The sequence below is a fragment of the Bos taurus genome, chromosome 18 (genome assembly GCF_002263795.3).
Source record: "Bos taurus isolate L1 Dominette 01449 registration number 42190680 breed Hereford chromosome 18, ARS-UCD2.0, whole genome shotgun sequence".
Lineage (NCBI taxonomy): Eukaryota > Metazoa > Chordata > Mammalia > Artiodactyla > Bovidae > Bos > Bos taurus.
The window spans coordinates 35114466-35132094 of NC_037345.1; the positions used below are offsets into that span (position 1 = coordinate 35114466).

The 17629-nt window shown below is 58.7% G+C and overlaps 1 protein-coding gene and 1 long non-coding RNA gene across 11 annotated transcripts in view; one reads left to right on the plus strand and one right to left on the minus strand.

Annotated features, from left to right (window-relative positions):
• Nucleotides 1-8367, minus strand: part of LOC101906364 (uncharacterized) — a 26793-nt gene extending 18426 nt beyond the window's left edge. For both annotated transcript variants that reach the window (XR_812723.4, XR_009491344.1), the window contains exon 1: nucleotides 7677-8367. This is a non-coding gene — a long non-coding RNA (uncharacterized lncRNA). The remainder of the gene's footprint in view (nucleotides 1-7676) is intronic.
• RIPOR1 (RHO family interacting cell polarization regulator 1) lies at nucleotides 806-16952 on the plus strand. Of its 9 annotated transcripts, none has more exons than XM_024978982.2 (22): nucleotides 806-7696; nucleotides 8499-8625; nucleotides 8740-8892; nucleotides 9059-9137; nucleotides 9856-9879; nucleotides 9971-10024; nucleotides 10181-10333; nucleotides 10445-10508; nucleotides 10597-10640; nucleotides 10719-10844; nucleotides 11240-11388; nucleotides 11462-11591; nucleotides 11667-13358; nucleotides 13442-13563; nucleotides 14435-14567; nucleotides 14830-14965; nucleotides 15088-15249; nucleotides 15506-15661; nucleotides 15829-16025; nucleotides 16114-16197; nucleotides 16305-16395; nucleotides 16535-16952. In XM_024978982.2, exons 1-22 carry the CDS (start codon nucleotides 7678-7680, stop codon nucleotides 16630-16632), a joined length of 3993 nt encoding a protein of 1330 aa, XP_024834750.1. In that variant the 5' UTR covers nucleotides 806-7677; the 3' UTR covers nucleotides 16633-16952. The 9 variants fall into 9 exon arrangements, with proteins under 9 accessions (XP_024834750.1, XP_024834751.1, XP_024834746.1 ...); XM_024978983.2 differs by having other exon boundaries at nucleotides 806-899; XM_059877459.1 differs by having other exon boundaries at nucleotides 7554-7696; nucleotides 13445-13563.
• Nucleotides 16953-17629: the final 677 nt, after the last annotated feature.

Genomic DNA, 17629 nt, shown 5'->3' on the forward strand with positions numbered 1-17629 from the left:
CAGCATTGTAGCCCCTTACTGAAAAGACTGGGTTCTGGCCCCCTTGGCCAGCAGGTACCCAGATCTTGCCAGGGTCCTCACCCATGCTCCCAGAGTGAGCCTGAGCTCCACAGATGCTGGTACCCAGGGAGTGGTAAACACGTGGCCTAGCTAAGAGCTCAGACTTACTGGCCAGATAGTGGCAGGAAGGGCAGCCTGCCCCCAGAGCAGGGAAACTGAGGCTGGCAGAGGGGCAGGGCTGAGAAGCAGTGTCCAGACCCAGGTGTCTGTCTGATGAGCAGGCTTCAGGCCTTCCTATTCCGCTCCCTGAAACTGGCCCTGATCATTTCCTCCAGCCAGCCCAACCCAGCAGTGGTCGATCCAGGACCTGTTTCAGATATAGGGGCCTGAAAGTTCTCGTGGAGCCCACGGGATCTGTGGAGATACCAGGCAAGCCAGGCTCCCCGGTGCACTAGATTTGGGGGAAGCGACTTAGCAACAGCAGCAGCAATAGGAAGGAATGTCTCCTTCCTGCCTTTGCTAATGGTTCTCCGAAAGCCTCCCAATTCCCGTGGATCCCGACCCCAAGCGCTGAGAACTCTCAGCGCCTGCGTAAACTCCAGGATCCCTCTCGTCTCCACCCTGCCCGGTCAAGCCGGTGGACGCCGCGGGCCACCCCCCTGCCGGGTTAGCAGAGAGGGCGGAGCGAGTCGCGGGCGCCTCCAGGGGTGCTAGAGCCTCCGGCGCGCAGGGGGTGGGGCCCAGCCGGCCAGGGGAGGAGCGGGGCGTCTGGGCGGCAGGCGGCGGAGCAGAGGGAGGGGCGGGCACCGGCGGCCGCGACAGCGGCAGCTGCGGCGCGACCTGACCCGGCAGCGACGAGTGCACAGAGAGAGCGAGGTCCGCTCAGCCAGCGCAGCCATGTGAGTGTCCCCGCCGTTTCCGGGGCCCGGGGCGGCGGTTCTGGTGCCTTCCCCCGTCTGGGGAGTCCCGGATCTGCAGCCCCCGCTGCGGCCCTGTCCCGTGTCGCCCCGTTCCCGGGACCCAGGCACCACGGTGTCGTTCCTACCCTCCCCTCGGGCGCGGAACACGGCCACAAAGGCTGCTGCCTCGGGGCCTGCCGCACCCGGCGCTGCCGCCTCCCCTCCCACGGCCAGGCCCAGGCGGCCCGTGCCCTGGGGCTCTGGGGTGGGCCAGGCCTGAGGGTGGGTCCTAGGCGTCAGCCTGGGTGCTGGCACGGACGCTCACCGGGAGCCCCGCTGCCCTCGCCGCGGGAGAAACTGAGCTGGGAATGGGGAGAGGGCCCCGAGGGGCACAGGCCAGCCTACTAGATGAGCTAATCTCTCTGGCTCCACCGGCTGGACTAAGCCGCTTTGGGGCCCGACCCGAGGTAGCCAATCTGGTCTTGGACTGGACTCTTCGCCCAAATCTGGCGGAGGCTGGAGAGAATCGCCCGGTTCAGTGGGGGAACAGACCCTGTACCTGAAAATGAAAGGTTGGTGTGGGGACTCTGCAAGCAGCCAGGCCTGGGCACCCTGCAGAACCGGTTTGGGGAAGGGGCTGCTCACCCGGGCTAGGGTTCTGGGTAAGCCTGGCTTTAGCACCCTCTATTCTCCTCTCCCTGAGACTAGAGTCTGGCCTCAGAGATTGACCCATCTCAGCCAGTTCTGGGTAGCTTTCTAATACAAGTCGGGGTTGGCTGGCCGGCCAAGCACCTACTGTGTGCAGTCTAGTGTAACATAAAGATGGGCCATCTGCGGGGCTTGTCCTGGGCCTGTATTGCCCAATTGTCGGCACAGCCTTCTGAGGACGGTTAACGGACAATCTGGCAGATGCAGAAACTGGCCCAGAGAGGTTAAGTAATATTCTGAAGGTCACACAGCTGGTTTGGAGAGAAGTGGGAATTAGACCCAGGTCTTAAGTATTGCCACTGTACTAACCACTTCCCTGGCATGGAGGGTAGAGATGGGGTTGGGGGAGAGATGAGAACTGGAGTGTGAGGTACAAAATAGTCCAGGGAGACAGGAGGCTCATTTCCTACTTCAGCCCGCCCTCCCTGTCCTGGGTCCTGTGGGGCAGCAGTTGCAGAGGGGTACCTGGAAATGGGTGGGGGTGAGGGGAGCACACAGGACACCGGGCTGGGTCCTCCCTGGGTGGAAAAGCAGGCAAGGAGGACGTGGCTGAGTCACTGCGGGCCCCTCGCTGGCTGCAGCTTCGACTAGCGCCTCTGCTAGGCCCAGCCCGGGGGAGGCCACAGGCTTCCAGTGCGCCGCCGTCCGGGGAATGTGACCAGCTGACCAGGGAGGGGGCCGGCAGGAAGTGAGGCCAGCCGGCCGCCTCCGCCCGGTTCCGGGGTGGGGGGTCCCAGGCCGCACCGCGGCCCCTCTCCCTCCCTGCTCCCGCAGCTGCGGCATGACGTCAGCAGCCGGGTTTGGGGCAGTTGCCATGGAGACAGGGGCAGGCTCGGGAGGGACCCCATTCTTCCTCGTAGCCGCCCCTGGCCCGGGTTATTTTTAGCGTCTGTTTACCTCTGTCCTGGGCGGCCCTGCGGTAGGGCGGGGCGGGCTGGGGGACTCCCGGGAAAGTGGCTGGCCTGGCATTCCTCTGAGCTAGGCAGACAGGTGGCAAGACCTCCTGCCCCACATAAGTGCAGCAGTTTCAGCCTGAAGAGGGGATTGAAGGCTGTGGGATCTGGGGCCACGCAGGCGACCAGTGTTCCTTTCTTAGCTGCTCCAGCTGGCCATGCCACAGGTCCCAACACCCTTGAGACCTGGGTTCTTTCCCATCTCCAGAACAGACTTAAAGGCTGGCGAGTCCAGAGAGTCCCCTGACTTATCAGTCAGCCCCTCCTCTGGTTGAGGTAGACCCTCTCTCTCAGCTCAAGGGGTCCAGCTTTTCTTCCCGCCCCCGGCAGGGGAGATCTTGCCTAGTCACCCCCTGGAATTGTCAGTTAGATTAATATTGTGCTGGTCATTTGGACCATCAGATCCCTGTGGCAGAAGCCCAGTCAGAGAAAGAAAATTGATGGGAAGGTCAGCCTCCTTTGAGTCCAGCCCACCCACTCAGTTCCAGACTCCCAGGGATCCCCTACCATGCCCTATCTTGGGGGGAGGGGGGTGGCGGGGGTGAGGGGGGGGAGCGGGCAGCAAACTCCACTTGCTGATACACTCAGAAAGGAAGAAAGGGAAGAGGAAACTGACCATGAGTTAGGGGAGTTGGGGGGACAGAGACTGGAAATGTATCTCTGCAGCAGCTCAGAGCATCCCAGTTCCATCAGCCTCCAGCGCAGACTCAGCTCCTGCCCGCCTCCACTGCTTTGGTGCAGGGCGCGGAGGACACCGCAGTGAGCAGAGCAGGCAGGCCTCAGCCCCCAGAGCTCACAGTCTGGTTAGAAGACAGACCCTAAAGGAGAACTGACAACAGAGTTATGTGACCTCAGGGATCAGAGAGAGGAAGCTATGAGGTGCCTACAAGGGAGAACCAATTGAGGGCAGGCTTGCTAAAGGAAGAAGTAGTAGGGTAAAGAAAAAAGAGAGCGAGCTGGTCAGGCTGAGAGTAGTGGGAAGGGGGTATAGGGTCAATGAGAGCTGCTGCTTGTAGGCCTGGAGAGAATTCACGGTAGCTGGAACAGAATGACCTTGGGGGAGCAGAGGACTGTGAGGGGAGGAGGAAGGTATGTGAGGGGAGGAACAGAGCCTGAAGGTCTTGTGGGTCATGTTAGAGAGTCTGGAGTTTATCCTTGGGGTAGGGGGATGCCCGTGGATGTTTCACAAGAGTTCAAATAGAGGGATGTGAAAGATACATAGAGTCCTGGCCCTGCTACTTAACAGCTGGGTCATCTTGGGCAGATTAATAATTGTTAATAACAGCAGTTAATATTTGCTGTGTGCTTACAATGAGGTATTGTATCCACCTCAACTTCCCTACCCCACATGCAATTCTCCCTTCCCCGAAAACTCCCAATAGAGGAAGTATCTCATTTCATCTTCCCAATAGCTCTGAGAGATAGTTGTTGTTATTACTGTTGTTATCCTCATTTAACAGATGGATATCTGCAGCCCAGAAACATTAGGAAATGTTTTTCCTGAAGTCACACAGCCAGTTAGCCTCAGGTTTCTCATCTGTGAAGTGGGGCTAATAGGACTCACCCATAGGGTTGTTGCCAGAATTAAATGAGATGATGTTTATTAATTAAGTACAATGCCTGGCATAGAAAGCACTTGATAAAGGACAGTTTTTAATATTGTCAGGTGACTGAAGTTTCAAGAGGGGTAATGCTGTTATTGAGTGAAGAACAGATCATGGGACTTCCCTGGTGGTCCAGTGGCTAAGATGCCACACTCCCGATGCAGGGGGCCCAGGTTCCATCCCTGGTCAGGGAACTAAGATCCCACATGTCACAACTAAAGATCCTGAGTGCCGCAGCTAAGTCCCAGTGCAGCCAAATAAATAAATAAAACTAAAAACAAACAAACAGATCATTGTGGGTTAGCATGGAGACAGGGAATCCATTAGGAAGCTGTTGTAGGATTCTAGGTGAGAACCGGTGATGGCTTGAACTTGAGTTCTAGCTGAGGGGGTGGATGTGATGGGACAGATGCCAGAGATGGCAGGAGTAGGTGACTGAGTATATGTGTTGGTGGGTAACAGAGACTGAGGCATCCAGAATGATTCTTAGTTTCTGTCTTAAACAACTGGATACGTAGATGATGGGCCTGTCATGGAGAGAGAAGGGAGAGTCAGGTTTGAGGAGCAAAGTGGTGACTTTAGTTTGGGGACTTCAAATTCAGCACATCCCTAGTAACCCACTCCAGTTTGTTACTCAGCTTCCGGGAGGCATCAGGCAGGCAGCTGGATGAACAGGCCTGGTGCTCAGAAGAACGGTTTGGGCAAGGAAGAGAGAAGGAAGCCAGGAACCTTTAGATGGCATTGAGCTGTGCGAGAGGGGCCCAGTCCATGAGTGGGGAGGAGGATGAGGACAATTCAGGGATGGGGAGAAAGACAGATCCCCTGTGGGAAAGTAAGATGTGCAGCCAGAGGGAGAGGTAGAAAGCCAGGGACGTGTTCCTTGAAATCCAAAGAAGGAAAGGCTTGAGGAAGAGGAAGAGAACTGCCCAGTGAAAAGCTTTGCTCAGATCAAGCAGGATAAGGACTAAACATTGAATAGGCAATTCAGCAGCGGGGAAGTCACTGGAAACCTTGTCATCCAGACCAGTCAGGAATGCTGGGTACAGAAACTGGACAGAGTAGGAAGAGGAGTGGGTGGATGGGGAGAGGAGGTGGAGGTGGACACACCTCTTCAAGAAACTTGGCTCTGAAAGAGCCAAATAGGGTGAGGGGTGGGGTAGCTGGAAAGAGACTGGGAGTCCACAGAGGGGTCATTTCTTTTTATAGTTGATTTATTTACAGTTAGCTTTGTATTGAAATAGAATATTCACACAGAAAGGGTACATGCCCTAAGTGGACAGCTCACAGTACATTTTCACAAAGGAACACACCCATCTAGGATCAGGAAATAGAACCCAGATTAGGAAACAGAACATAATCAGTACCCTGTCAGCCCCCTTGGGCTCCCTTCCAGTCGCTGCTCCCCAGGGCTAGTGTCACTGCTATTAATAGTCACTACTATTCTGACTTCTGCCACCACAGGTTAACTGGTTTTGAACGTCATATCAACTCATACACGTATCCTCTCTTGTGGTCTTTCTTCTTTCACTCAACATTATGTCTGTAGAATTCATCCCTGTTGTTGCATGTAATTGTATATTGTTCATTCTTTTCATTGTATAACATTCTATTATATCTACTGGTGGGCATTTGGGTATTTACAGGGTTGTTTTCACCTTTTACGTGGGAGTGACTGGAACTTGTTTGAGGTTTGTGGCGAAAGACTGAAACATCTTCCATGGGAAGGGAGAGGGATGGCTAGGGCCACACGTGAGGATTTCCCGCATGGGAAACAAGAGCCTGGCTGAGGTTGAGACTTGTTCTTTTCCAGCCCAGCTGCTGTGCCAAGACCTCTGGTGGCTCCCACTAGCCTGTGTGCAGGTGCAGAGAAGGCAGGGAATTGGGTTGCCCAGGGTTGGTTTCTGCCAGGTAAGGGAGTAGCCCAGAGTGCCGCGGATATTGGTAGCAGGCGGGCAAGCTGGAGTGGTGGCTGCAGATCCAGGCTGGGGAGAAGGCTGTGCTGGGAACGTGGGATGGAGGTGGCAGGGAGAAAGGAAGCAGAGGCAGGTTATGAGCTTTGTGCAGGGCCATGTCTGTGCAATAACTGCTGCCTCTCCAGCGACTAGAATAAGATTGTTACTTAGTAAACAGTTGAATAAATGAGCTGAGAGCTTCAGGAGGTCTCAGGTAGAAGGCAGGTGAGGTGGGGGTGATGGAGAGAGCCTGAAAGTTGTGGTCAGTGTGGTTCTGATTTAGGAAGGGGGGCACTCCAGAGCCAGGTGATGAGGCTGGGGTCTTCCAATGGAGGGTGGCTGCAGGGAGCAGAGAGAGGTGGGCAATCCACAGGAATCGATAGCTGCCAGAGGAGGGGGGCACAGCAGTGTCTTCAAGGAGGGAGGGGGAAATAGCACTTCTCATACTAGGACCCTAGGACATCTTGCATCTGCATCTGTATCCGGGGGTGGGGGTGTCTGACTGGAAATGCAGATGCCTGGGCCCACCTCAGTCTTTTGGGGAGAAAGTAAGCCCAGGACGGCTGAATGGAGCATCAGGGAGCAGGAGTGTTTAGGAGTGGGGGAGCACCTAGCCCCTCTGACGGAATGAGATGTCCAGTGGACCCTGGACATGGTGGCCTCTATCCAGGCAAGAATTGGATGGGGATAGTCAATGGAGAGATACTGGGGGCAAGAAAGGGCCAACACCAAGGGGATTCAGCCCATGCAAGCTGGGAGCCAGAGGATGGGGCCTCTGTCTTAGGAGGCAGTTTCTGCTAGAGAGAAGGCGCTGATCAGCAGTGGGACCTGATCCTCTCCTCATGGCCTAGGGGTGGAGGGAGTCCCCCAGACTAAGCACCACTTCTGTGGGTGGAGGGATGGGGTTGGTGCACGGTGCTGTGGGGCTCTCTGCACCCAGTTCCTTCTCTTCCTTCTGGGGGCAGCAGCACATAATATGGGGTTGATCCCTGCGCCCACTTCAAGGTCCGCCCTTCTCAGCCTCAGGGTCGCCTCATGTTCGGTGCCTCTCTGCCATCCTTCCGCACAGTCCCTCCACTCAGCACCCGCAGCCCTTACTTCTGCTCTCTCAGAAGACCTCACACACCCAGAACCCCATCTCTCAGTCCTCTGAACTCAGCCCTCTCAGCACCCTCCAACAGGCGCTCTATGAGCCCCCTGTGTTAACTACACTCAGTTCAGCCCCCCTCCCTCGTTGTCTTCACTCGGTTTAGCCACGCTCGACCCAGCTGAGAAGATCCCCGCCAGTCCCCAGCCCGAGGGGAACCCCCAGTCACCCCTCCCAGAAGCCAGGGGGGCCGAGGGCCCGGTGCCCCCCTGATCGGGCCGGTCCCGCCCCATCCCGGCGGGCTGAGTCAGGCGGCAGGAACTGGGCGGGGGGCGGCGCCGGGAGGAGCTGAAGCCGGAGCCAGAGTCTCTGGGAGCGAGCACGGAGGCCAGCCGGGCCGGCACCGAGGGGCCCTGGGCCGGCGTGGACTCGGGAGGGCCAGCGCGGGGGTTAAGGGGCTGTCCCGGACCTACCATGAGCGCCAAGAAGAGAGGTAGGACCCCGTCTGGGGCTGCGGAGGCTTCGGGGCTGTCCCAGGGGCGTGCGGGCCGAGTTCTGGGCGCCCGGGGCGCGGGGTTCGCCGGATTTGTGTGGGGCTTTGCCGAGGATCTCTTCCCTCTAAGGTCCAGGCGAAGGCGGCTGTCTGTGACTCAGTTTCCCCGTAGGAGTCTCAGGGAAGAGGAGGGGCGGGGCCCTTCTCGGCACTGCCCCCCACCCTGGGAATCCCCGGGCTCTGGGCGCCTCCGGGCGGGTGGCGGCTAGAGGGGAGCAGCTTCCGCGGGGCGGGCGGGTCTGGGGAGTCCAACCTGCGCAGGCCAGGCCTGCCAGACCGCTCCGCTGGGCTCCAAGCATGCACCCCGCCCCGCCCCGTGACCTCCCGCGGCCTCTCGGGGTGCGGGCGTGGGAGCTCCTGGCCCCACTTGGGGGAGGAGGTCAGGGGCAGGGCTGGGGAGCCCGCCCCACGCCCGGGTAAACAGACGCTTCCGCACATTCTTTGCGTGCCCCTCCCCTTTCCTGCCCCTTCCCAGCCCAGGGAGGGTCCCAGCGCGACCCCCCTTCCTGCCCCGCGCGGCAGGCGGAGCCTGCACCTCTGCAGGAAGTGGGGGCCGAGCCGAGGCCACGCTGAGTCCGAGACCGAGTCACCCGCGGCCGCCCTGTCATTAGGGCCCCGGTGCGTTTTGGACTGCCGGCGGCAAGCGGTGGTATCCGGCAGGACTGAGAAACAGGCTGGGCTGCAGGGAGGGGGCTTCAGGGGCCTGACTGGCGCTGGACACCAACCCCCTCGCCACCCCCAGGGAGCCCCGCGCGGACTCATTCCATGATGTCCCTGTCGGTGCGGCCGCAGCGCCGCCTGCTCAGCGCCCGGGTCAGTAGGAGCCAGTCCTTCGCAGGCGTCCTCGGAAGCCAGGAGCGGGGTCCCAGGTACGCAGCAGAGTGGGGCTGACTGGGTGCAGAGAGGCTAACCGGGTTGGAGTGTGCTAGTGAGGGTGTGGGGGAGGACTTCTTGCCTCTTTCTGAGTGCAGTCTCTTCTTCAGGAGCTTCCCGGCCTTCAGTCCTCCGGGGCCCCCTAGGAAGCCCCCGGCGCTCTCCCGAGTGTCCAAGATGTTTTCAGTGGCGCACCCGGCCCCCAAGGTCCCGCAGCCTGAGCGCCTAGACCTGGTGTACACTGCACTCAAGCGAGGCCTGACGTAAGCAGTGCCTTCCCAACCCCTTGTCCCAGGATCCCTCCCTAAGGCCTCTACCCTTCCTGCTAATGGGAACCTTCCCCAGCTTCACTCCCTCTCCTCACTGCCCCTTCCTTGGGCAGATAGAGGCTGGAGAAGTAAGAGAACTCTGTGGTCACCGTTTACCCAGGGCTTATTTGGAAGTGCACCAGCAGGAGCAGGAGAAACTCCAAGGACAGATAAGGGAGTCCAAGAGGAATTCCCGCCTGGTGAGTGAAGAGTTGACATCCTGTATGTCCTGGTTTAATGCTCTTTGCTCTTGTGGTGTTGAGGGGCTGGGCAGGGCCAGTGCTGGCTAACATCAGGGCTGTTTTCTGGGGTGACTCAGTCCAGGTGTGACTAAAAAAGGGGTATCAGGCAAAACTGATAGGTTTCTTTCTTCCTCCTTCCCAGGCTGCGTGCACTTTCTGCCTGTGACCCAGTGCCTGCCCCCTGGGAACTTCCAGTGGGGTGGGTCAAACCCCACTGACATGGACAGCGGGAGATTATGTTGAGATTAGGTTTTGGTGGTCCTCAGCGAGAGCTGTGGTTTTTTCTGGGTAACAGTTCAGGGCTTCACGGAGAAAGAACCATTTCTGCTGGGTCTAACAGGAGTTCCCTGTTAGGGGGAACCAAGCATGAGGAGGCGCAGAGCTCTCTTCCTAGGGATGGTCGCAAAGGCAGTGGTCCAGGGGAGGGATCTCACAGAAGAGGCAGGGGGAAGAGTACTGGAGTGGTCCTGGGGACCAGATCTCTGACACCAGCAGAGACCAGGCATGTGAGAAGGTAGGCCAGTCCCCCCTTTGACTGGAATGGCTGCAGACTGTGGTGTGAGAGGAGGAACCCTGGGAGGGAAAGGCGCTGGATGGTCTGGCCAAGCCGGTGCCCCTGCTGGAGTTCTTCTCCTACCTCCTAATGTGTCCCTCTCCCCCCAACCTCTCCCTGCAGGGCTTCCTGTATGACCTGGACAAGGTGAGTGTATAGAGAATGGTGTTGGAAGAGGTTGACTCAGAGGTAGGTAAAGAGCCCTGGGCCTCAGGCTTCTAACACACCTTTCCCCCAGCAAGTCAAGTCCATTGAACGCTTCCTGCGACGGCTGGAGTTCCATGCCAGTAAGGTACTGGTGCGGCATACCTGTGTGTGCTTGCAGCTTGGGGTGGGAGGTCGGGTGTCACAGGGAGAGTGGGTGATGGTAGGCCCTGGGGAAGGCCCTGGGGGAGCAACCCCAGCAGTGAGTCTCAGTCCCCATCTGCCACCCGACTCCTCTGCCCAGATTGATGAACTGTATGAGTCATACTGTGTGCAGCGGCGTCTCCGGGATGGCGCCTACAACATGGTCCGTGCCTACAGTACCGGCTCTCCGGGGAGCCGTGAGGCCCGGGACAGCCTGGCCGAGGCTACTCGAGGGCATCGCGAGTACACAGAGGTGAGGGGTGTGTGCCCCTGAGGCCGAGGCACAGGGTACAGTAGAGTTGGTGAGAGGGGAATGGCTTTTGACCTCTTCTGTCGTTCTCCTCTCCCCTGTCTCTTTGTCCAGAGCATGTGTCTGCTGGAGAGCGAGCTGGAAGCACAGCTGGGCGAGTTCCACCTCCGGATGAAAGGTACCAAGCAGTGAGGTGTCAGCCAGGGCGGGGAAGTGTGTGCCTGAGACCTCTCGACCCAGCTCATCTCCTTCTCCCCCACTCCCAGGGCTGGCCGGCTTCGCCAGGCTGTGTGTTGGTGACCAGTATGAGGTAGAAAGATGGGAAGGGAGGGGCTGGGGTGGCGGGGTCGCAACATGGAAGTCTGCTTTATCTTGCCTCTTCCCCTAGATCTACATGAAATATGGGCGTCAGCGCTGGAAACTACGGGGCCGCATAGAGAGTAGTGGAAAGCAGGTGTGGGACAGCGAGGAAACCGTCTTTCTGCCTCTTCTCACGGAATTCCTGTCCATCAAGGTGACGTCTCTGCCCAGGACCATAGGATACCAAGATGCTGTGACTCTGTGACCCGTGAACCCCTTTGGACCTTCATGACCTTGAGACCCTTAATGCCTGTGACCCCCACGTGGTTCCTTGTCCCTGTGAATGTGTGACCCCCTTGACCTTCATGACCCTGTGATTTCCCCGTGATCTTCTGACCTGGTGAATATTTGATCCCTGAACTCCCATGAGGCTGTGACTTCATGACAATAGTGACTACAGATTTGGACCTCTGTGATACTCATGCTCCCAGAATGCTTCAAGCCTGCATGGCCCCATGACCCTGTGACTGTGCAGGTTCAGACCTCTGATCCCCCACAATCTCATGATCCCTACACCCTGATGACCCTACCATGCATTCTTGGCTACAGGTGACAGAACTGAAGGGCCTGGCCAACCATGTGGTTGTAGGTAGCGTCTCCTGTGAGACCAAGGACCTGTTCGCTGCCTTGCCCCAGGTTGTAGCAGTGGACATTAATGACCTCGGCACCATCAAACTCAGCTTGGAAGTGACATGGAGGTTGGTAGGGCTGAGGGACTTGGAGACAGGGCTGGGGTTTGTGGCGTCTGCTAACAGATTCTTTCCTCTCCAGTCCCTTCGACAAGGATGACCAGCCCTCAGCTGCTTCTACTGTCAACAAGGCCTCTACAGTCACCAAGCGCTTCTCCACATATAGCCAGAGCCCACCAGACACACCCTCACTTCGGGAACAGGCCTTTTATGTGAGTCACATCCCAGGCTCAGCACCACCTTCCCCAAGAAGAGGTGGTCCTGAAATGTCTTTTCCTCTCTCCCAGAATATGCTGAGGCGGCAGGAGGAGCTGGAGAATGGGACAGCATGGTCCCTGTCATCTGAATCTTCTGATGACTCATCCAGCCCACAGCTCTCAGGCACTGCCCGCCACTCCTCAGCCCCCAGACCCCTGGTGCAGCAGCCTGAGCCTCTGCCCATCCAAGTTGCCTTCCATAGGGCTGAGACCTCCACTTCTGGGCCCATGGATGAGGAGGGGGCTGTGGCCCCAGCCCTAGCCAATGGGCATGCCCCCTACAGCCGGACTCTGAGCCACATCAGTGAGGCCAGCGTGGATGCTGCCCTGGCTGAGGCTTCAGTGGAGGCTGCAGACCTAGAAAGTCTAGTCCGGGGACCTAGCCCACCTGCGTGCCCAGATCCCACCCATGGGGAGCACCCTGCTCGTGTCCCTCCTGTCCTGGATGCTGGCCATTCTGCCACAAACCCCACTCTCAGTACAACAGGCCCTGCCCCATCTGCTCACCTAGGCTCGGCGAACAAGACCATAAATTCTAGCTCTCCTGAACTGCCCACCCAGACCACTACAGGCTCCACCTATTGTGCCATGAGCCCTACCCATAGTGCTCCAAGCCTCATTCACTGTACCACAGCTTCTACCCACAAGACCGTGGTCTCTATCCTCACTACCACAGGTCCTACCCCCAGTACCACAGGGCCAGTCCAGACCACAAGTCCCACCCACAAACCAGTGCTTTCTACCCTCACTCCTGCAGCTCCTACCCCCAATGCTACAGACCCAGTCCAGACCACCGCAAGCCTCAGCCACACTGTCACAAACTTGACACACACTGTCACAAGCGCTACCAACAAGCCCATGGCCTCTACTCTCATGACCGCAGGCCCTACAGCCAGTGCCACAGGTCCAGTGCAGACTACCACTAGCCCCACCCACACCACCACAAGCCCCACCCACACTGTTGCAAGCCCCACCCATGCTACTGCAAGCCCCACCTATACCACCACAGGCCCCACCCATACTACTGCAAGCCCCACCTATACCACCACAGGCTCTACCCACACCACTGCAAGCCCCACCTATACCACCACAGGCCCCACCCACACTACTGCAAGCCCCACCCACACCACCACAGGCCCCACCCACACTACTGCAACCACTACTCCCAAAGCCAAGATGTCAACTAACACCACTACACCCAATGCTAAGGACCCAGTCCAGACCACCAGCAGTCCCACCCATTCTGTTACAAGCCCCACTCTTATAACTGTAAGCTCATCCACTTTTCTAGACTTTGCCAAGCTCTCCAGCCCCTCTGCAAATACAGACCCTCCCCACCTAGGCACTGACCCCCTATCTGGTAGTTACCTAGCCTCTACTCCTTGCACTCAGGCAGACCCCATATCCCCGAGCACCTCCCATCCAAGTCCTGCTTGTTCCAGTTGGGAGCCCCTCACAACCCCTTCCCCAGATCCCTCAGAAGCCATCCGTCAGAGCCCAAGTCTCCCTCCCTCACCCCTAGCCCCTGTGCCCCAGCATCCAGACCCTAAAGTGGCCAGGGCTACTCCGGCCCCAGTTCCAGGGGCAGCTGGAGGGGCTGGGGACAGGAGGCTGGAAGAGGCTCTGGGGGCCCTGATGGCTGCCCTGGATGACTATCGTGGCCAGTTTCCCGAGCTGCAGGGCCTGGAGCAGGAGGTGACCCGGCTGGAGAGTCTGCTCATGGTAAGGAGGGCCAGACTGGGCTGCAGTGTACAGGGAGGGCAGCCAGGCAGGGGCAGCAGCTCTGACGCCCTTCAAAACCCCAGCAGAGACAAGGCCTGACTCGGAGCCGGGCCTCCAGTCTAAGCATCACTGTGGAGCACGCCCTGGAGAGCTTCAGCTTTCTCAATGAGGATGAAGATGAAGACAATGACAGCCCTGGGGACAGGTGAGAAGGGCGAGGGGAGGGGGAAGAGGGGAGGTGAGTACCAGGTGAAGGAGAAAGGTGAGAAAGCGGAACAGGTGAGGTGAGGCCAGGTGGACCACGTAGAGACAGCAGCAAGACGAGAGGTGGGCGGGAGGAGCGGGGTTGCTGGTGGGTGCTTCTGTGTTCACCCCACCCATGTACTTGTGTGTCCTTGGTGCCCATGTTTTCAACCCCATCTGTATCCCCAGTGCTTCTGGCCACCTTCCTCCTCATCCCTGCAATGTCTGCCTCCCCCGTCGGTCCCTGTCAGCTCCTGAGTCTCCAGCTCCTCCGCTCTTCCTTGGCCTCACCTTGAACCCACGCTATGAACGAGCCCTTTCTGTGCCTCCCTGTGCGTCCTGGGTCCCTCGGCATCAGCCTCCACTGTCTGGATCCCGATTGGCCCAGAGACCCGGGCCCCTTGGCTCTCTGTCCCGGAGTGGCCTTTGCCAACTCCCAGTTGAAGATCTTACGCGGCCCCTCCTCCCTCTGATGCTGCCCAGGTTACGACCCCGTGCCCCGCGCCCCTTGGGCCACAGCCTCTCGCAGTCCACTTTGCATAGACTTTGCATCCCGCCTGCAGCCCTACTCCTGCCCGTCCTGGCCCCAGCGGTACTGGCGGTCGTAGCTGAGGTGGCCCTGGGCAGATGGGCTCTGGGCAGACCCCTGCTACCACCTGTTGGTCCCAGCCCTTTCCTCCTTCTGGAAGTCTTCTGTGAACTTGCCCATTGTCTGTTGTTTGTGTGTTATCTGTTCTGTTCTGGGATGGCGGGTGGGGGAGCTTAATAAAAATTCACTGGTGACCAGATGATGATGTCTGCTCCTGGGGCGGTTGACCCCATCTTTCTCTCAGGCCCCCAAACAGCCTAGCACCTGGGGCTGAGGACAGCCTCGACTCGCCCAGTGCCCGACCCCTCAGCACAGAGTGTCCAGCTCTGGATGCTGCCTTGGTTCAGCACCTGTATCACTGCAGCCGCCTCCTGCTGGTGAGGCTAGTGGCGTTCCCCCCACCCTCCCCTGGTAGCCGCTTCCCCCAGGGAGCCCTGCACCTCATTCCTGGCCCTTCACCCCTCCTCTGAGTTCCACTCCCCAATGTCCCAGGGCCTGGCTTTTGCTGAATGGAACACCTCCCACACTCTGGCTCCCCCAAGCCTCTCCCGATGCATGCTGGGACTTGCAGTCCCCGGTCTCCATCCTCTCTAAGCTCTACCTTGAGGTCTGAGCTACTTGGCCACCCCTGTTCTCCAGAAACTGGGCACATTTGGGCCCCTGCGCTGCCAGGAGGCATGGGCCCTGGAGCGGCTACTGCGGGAGGCCCGAGTGCTTGAAGCAGTATGTGAGCTCAGCAGGCGATGGGAAATACCTGCCACCTCTGCCCAGGAAGGTAAAGGCTGTGTGGGCCCTGGTATGTGTGTCCTGGAGCTCCCGCCTTGCCCTGCCCCACCTGCACACTTGTCTCACCACCTGCTTGCTCTGTTGCTGACAGTTTCCTGCATCTCCTCACAGTGGTGCAGTTCTCAGCCTCTCGGCCTGGCTTCCTGACCTTCTGGGACCAATGCACAGAGGGATTCAGCCCTTTCATCTGCCCTGTGGAGCGGGTGCTCCTCACCTTCTGCAATCAGTACAGCGCCCGTCTCTCCCTGCGCCAGCCAGGCTTAGCCGAGGCCGGTGAGTGGGCTGCTGGCCTTCCTCCTCTACCCTCCTTTCTCAGATCCCCAGTGATGGGACCTTAGGGAAAGCCAGGTCAGCCCACACAGACACGCTGAGTTGAGCACTGGGAAGAAATAGCAAAGGCACATGGTTCAGCACAAAAGGGCCCAGATTGGACAGGGACTTCCTGGATGTGCACCAGGGATGGGGCACCCTTCCCTCTAATGACCCAGGTCCCTCCACTCCCTGAGACCTGCAACCCTGCCTCCCACAGTGTGCGTCAAGTTCCTGGAGGATGCCCTGGGCCAGAAGCTGCCCCGGAACCAGGCAGGCCCTGGAGAGCAGCTCACCGTCTTCCAGTTCTGGAGTTACGTCGAAGCCTTGGACTGCTCCTCCATGGAGGCCTATGTAACTGAGACAGCTGAGGAGGGTGAGGCAGTGGCCCTGGTCACAAAGTGGCCTGGCCCTGTGGGTGGGTCTGAAGGTGTAGATTCAGGACACGAGGGTACAAAAGACCCTACCCCTGGAGGCTCTTTGCCCTGCCACCTTGTTCCAACTGACAACCCCCTCCCCCACTGCCCAACTTCCTTCTTTCAGTGTTACTGGTGCGGAATCTGAACTCGGATGACCAGGCTATTGTGCTGAAGGCACTGAGGTTGGCACCTGAGGGGCGGCTCCAAAGGGACGGGCTCCGGGCCCTCAGCTCTTTGCTTGTCCATGGGAACAACAAGGTCATGGCTGCTGTCAGCACTCAGCTCCGGAGCCTGTCGCTGGGCCCCGCCTTCAGGGAGAGGGTGAGAGTTGGGCAGGCCTCCCTGGAGGGTGGAGGCTGGGGTCCCAGGCTGAGTCCCAGGCTGAATTTACCCTCCCACCCCTACCCAGGCCCTGCTGTGCTTCCTGGACCAGCTGGAGGATGAGGATGTGCAGACCAGAGTGGCCGGCTGCCTGGCTCTGGGCTGCATCAAGGTGACCCCTGCCAACCTTCCCACCCTCTGTCTGCCCTCCCAGCTCCCCGAGCCCTGGGTCCTGAGCCTGCTCCCCTGGGCCCACCTCAGTGCTCTCTCCCCTGGTAGGCTCCAGAAGGCATTGAGCCCCTGGTGTACCTCTGCCAGACGGACACAGAAGCCGTGAGGGAAGCAGCTCGGCAGAGCCTGCAGCAGTGTGGTGAGGCTGGGGATCAGGAGGCACGGGTCTAGTTGAGTTCTAGGACATTTGGCTGCTGGGAGTTGGGGTGAGATGGTTTCGGGGCGGGAGGGAAGGGTGGAGCTAGGACCACTCCTGACCCCATCCTTATCCATTCCAGGAGAGGAGGGACAGTCTGCCCACCGAAGGCTGGAGGAGTCACTGGATGCCCTGCCCCACATCTTTGGGCCTGGCAGCATGGCCAGCACAGCATTCTAAACTCCCCACCCAGCGGCCCCCAGTGCCCCTTCCCCGCACCTTCAGGGCTTACCAGGCACTGGCAGGGAGGATGAGGGCTGGCTCCAGGCATCCCTCCCTCACAGATTCCTATCACTGAAAATCTAATATATTCTCCTGTTGTCCTTGGGGTTGGTGGAGTCAGTGCCACAGTCAAGTGCCTCCCAGCCTTGGCTCAGCACACTTGCCATAGATCGGTGTCCTGGGCCTGGCCGTCCTGCCTCTGCCCTGCCCTTGGTTTTGTATTTTATTTACAGAGTTTTACAGAAAATAAAAAAAAAAGCAGAAATGCCTTTCCTACATAGCCTGGACTGGTGCACTTCTAACCTCCTGCTCCAGCATCTTCTGGCTGTGGCCCTGACACTAGTGTGTCCACACTCCAACTGTGACAGTACCATGTGCTTTTGCCCTGGAAATCCAGATGGAAGAAGCCCAGAGGCTGGAAATGGGCTTGGAAAAAAGGGCAGAGGAAGAGGGTGGTGGAGTGTTGCTGAGGAGGCCTGGCCTGCAGGTGGGTGTACCCTGGGCCTGGAAGCTATAGGACTAGTCTGGAACTAAACTCTGGAGCTGGCCTAGAGAAGGCTCAAAGGGTGCCAGTCCTGGGAATGGCTCCCTAGCAGCAGCTGGCTTGGCTGGGAGGCAAAGAGGAAGCAGGCAGGAAGAGACGGTGCGGTGGTGGCTGGAGCTTCTGGCCACCAGGGGGCAGCAGAACCCCGTCAGGGAATGCCAGGCTTCTGGGTCTTTACTTCAGCAAAGGCAACTTCCTACAGAAGGGGCTGTGCCCAAGGAGGTGGGTGGGTTGAGAGGAGGTTCTTGCCGAGGGGAGAGCTGGGGCCGGGAAGACAGGTGACGTGGGTGGCTGCCCTATGACTCTCTTTAACAGTAAGTCCCTCCTGTCCCTGAGCCGCCTCCCCTCTGTAATAACAAACCTGACTAAACCTTGTGACCTTGCCACAGCTGGCAGACTCATGCTGCCCCA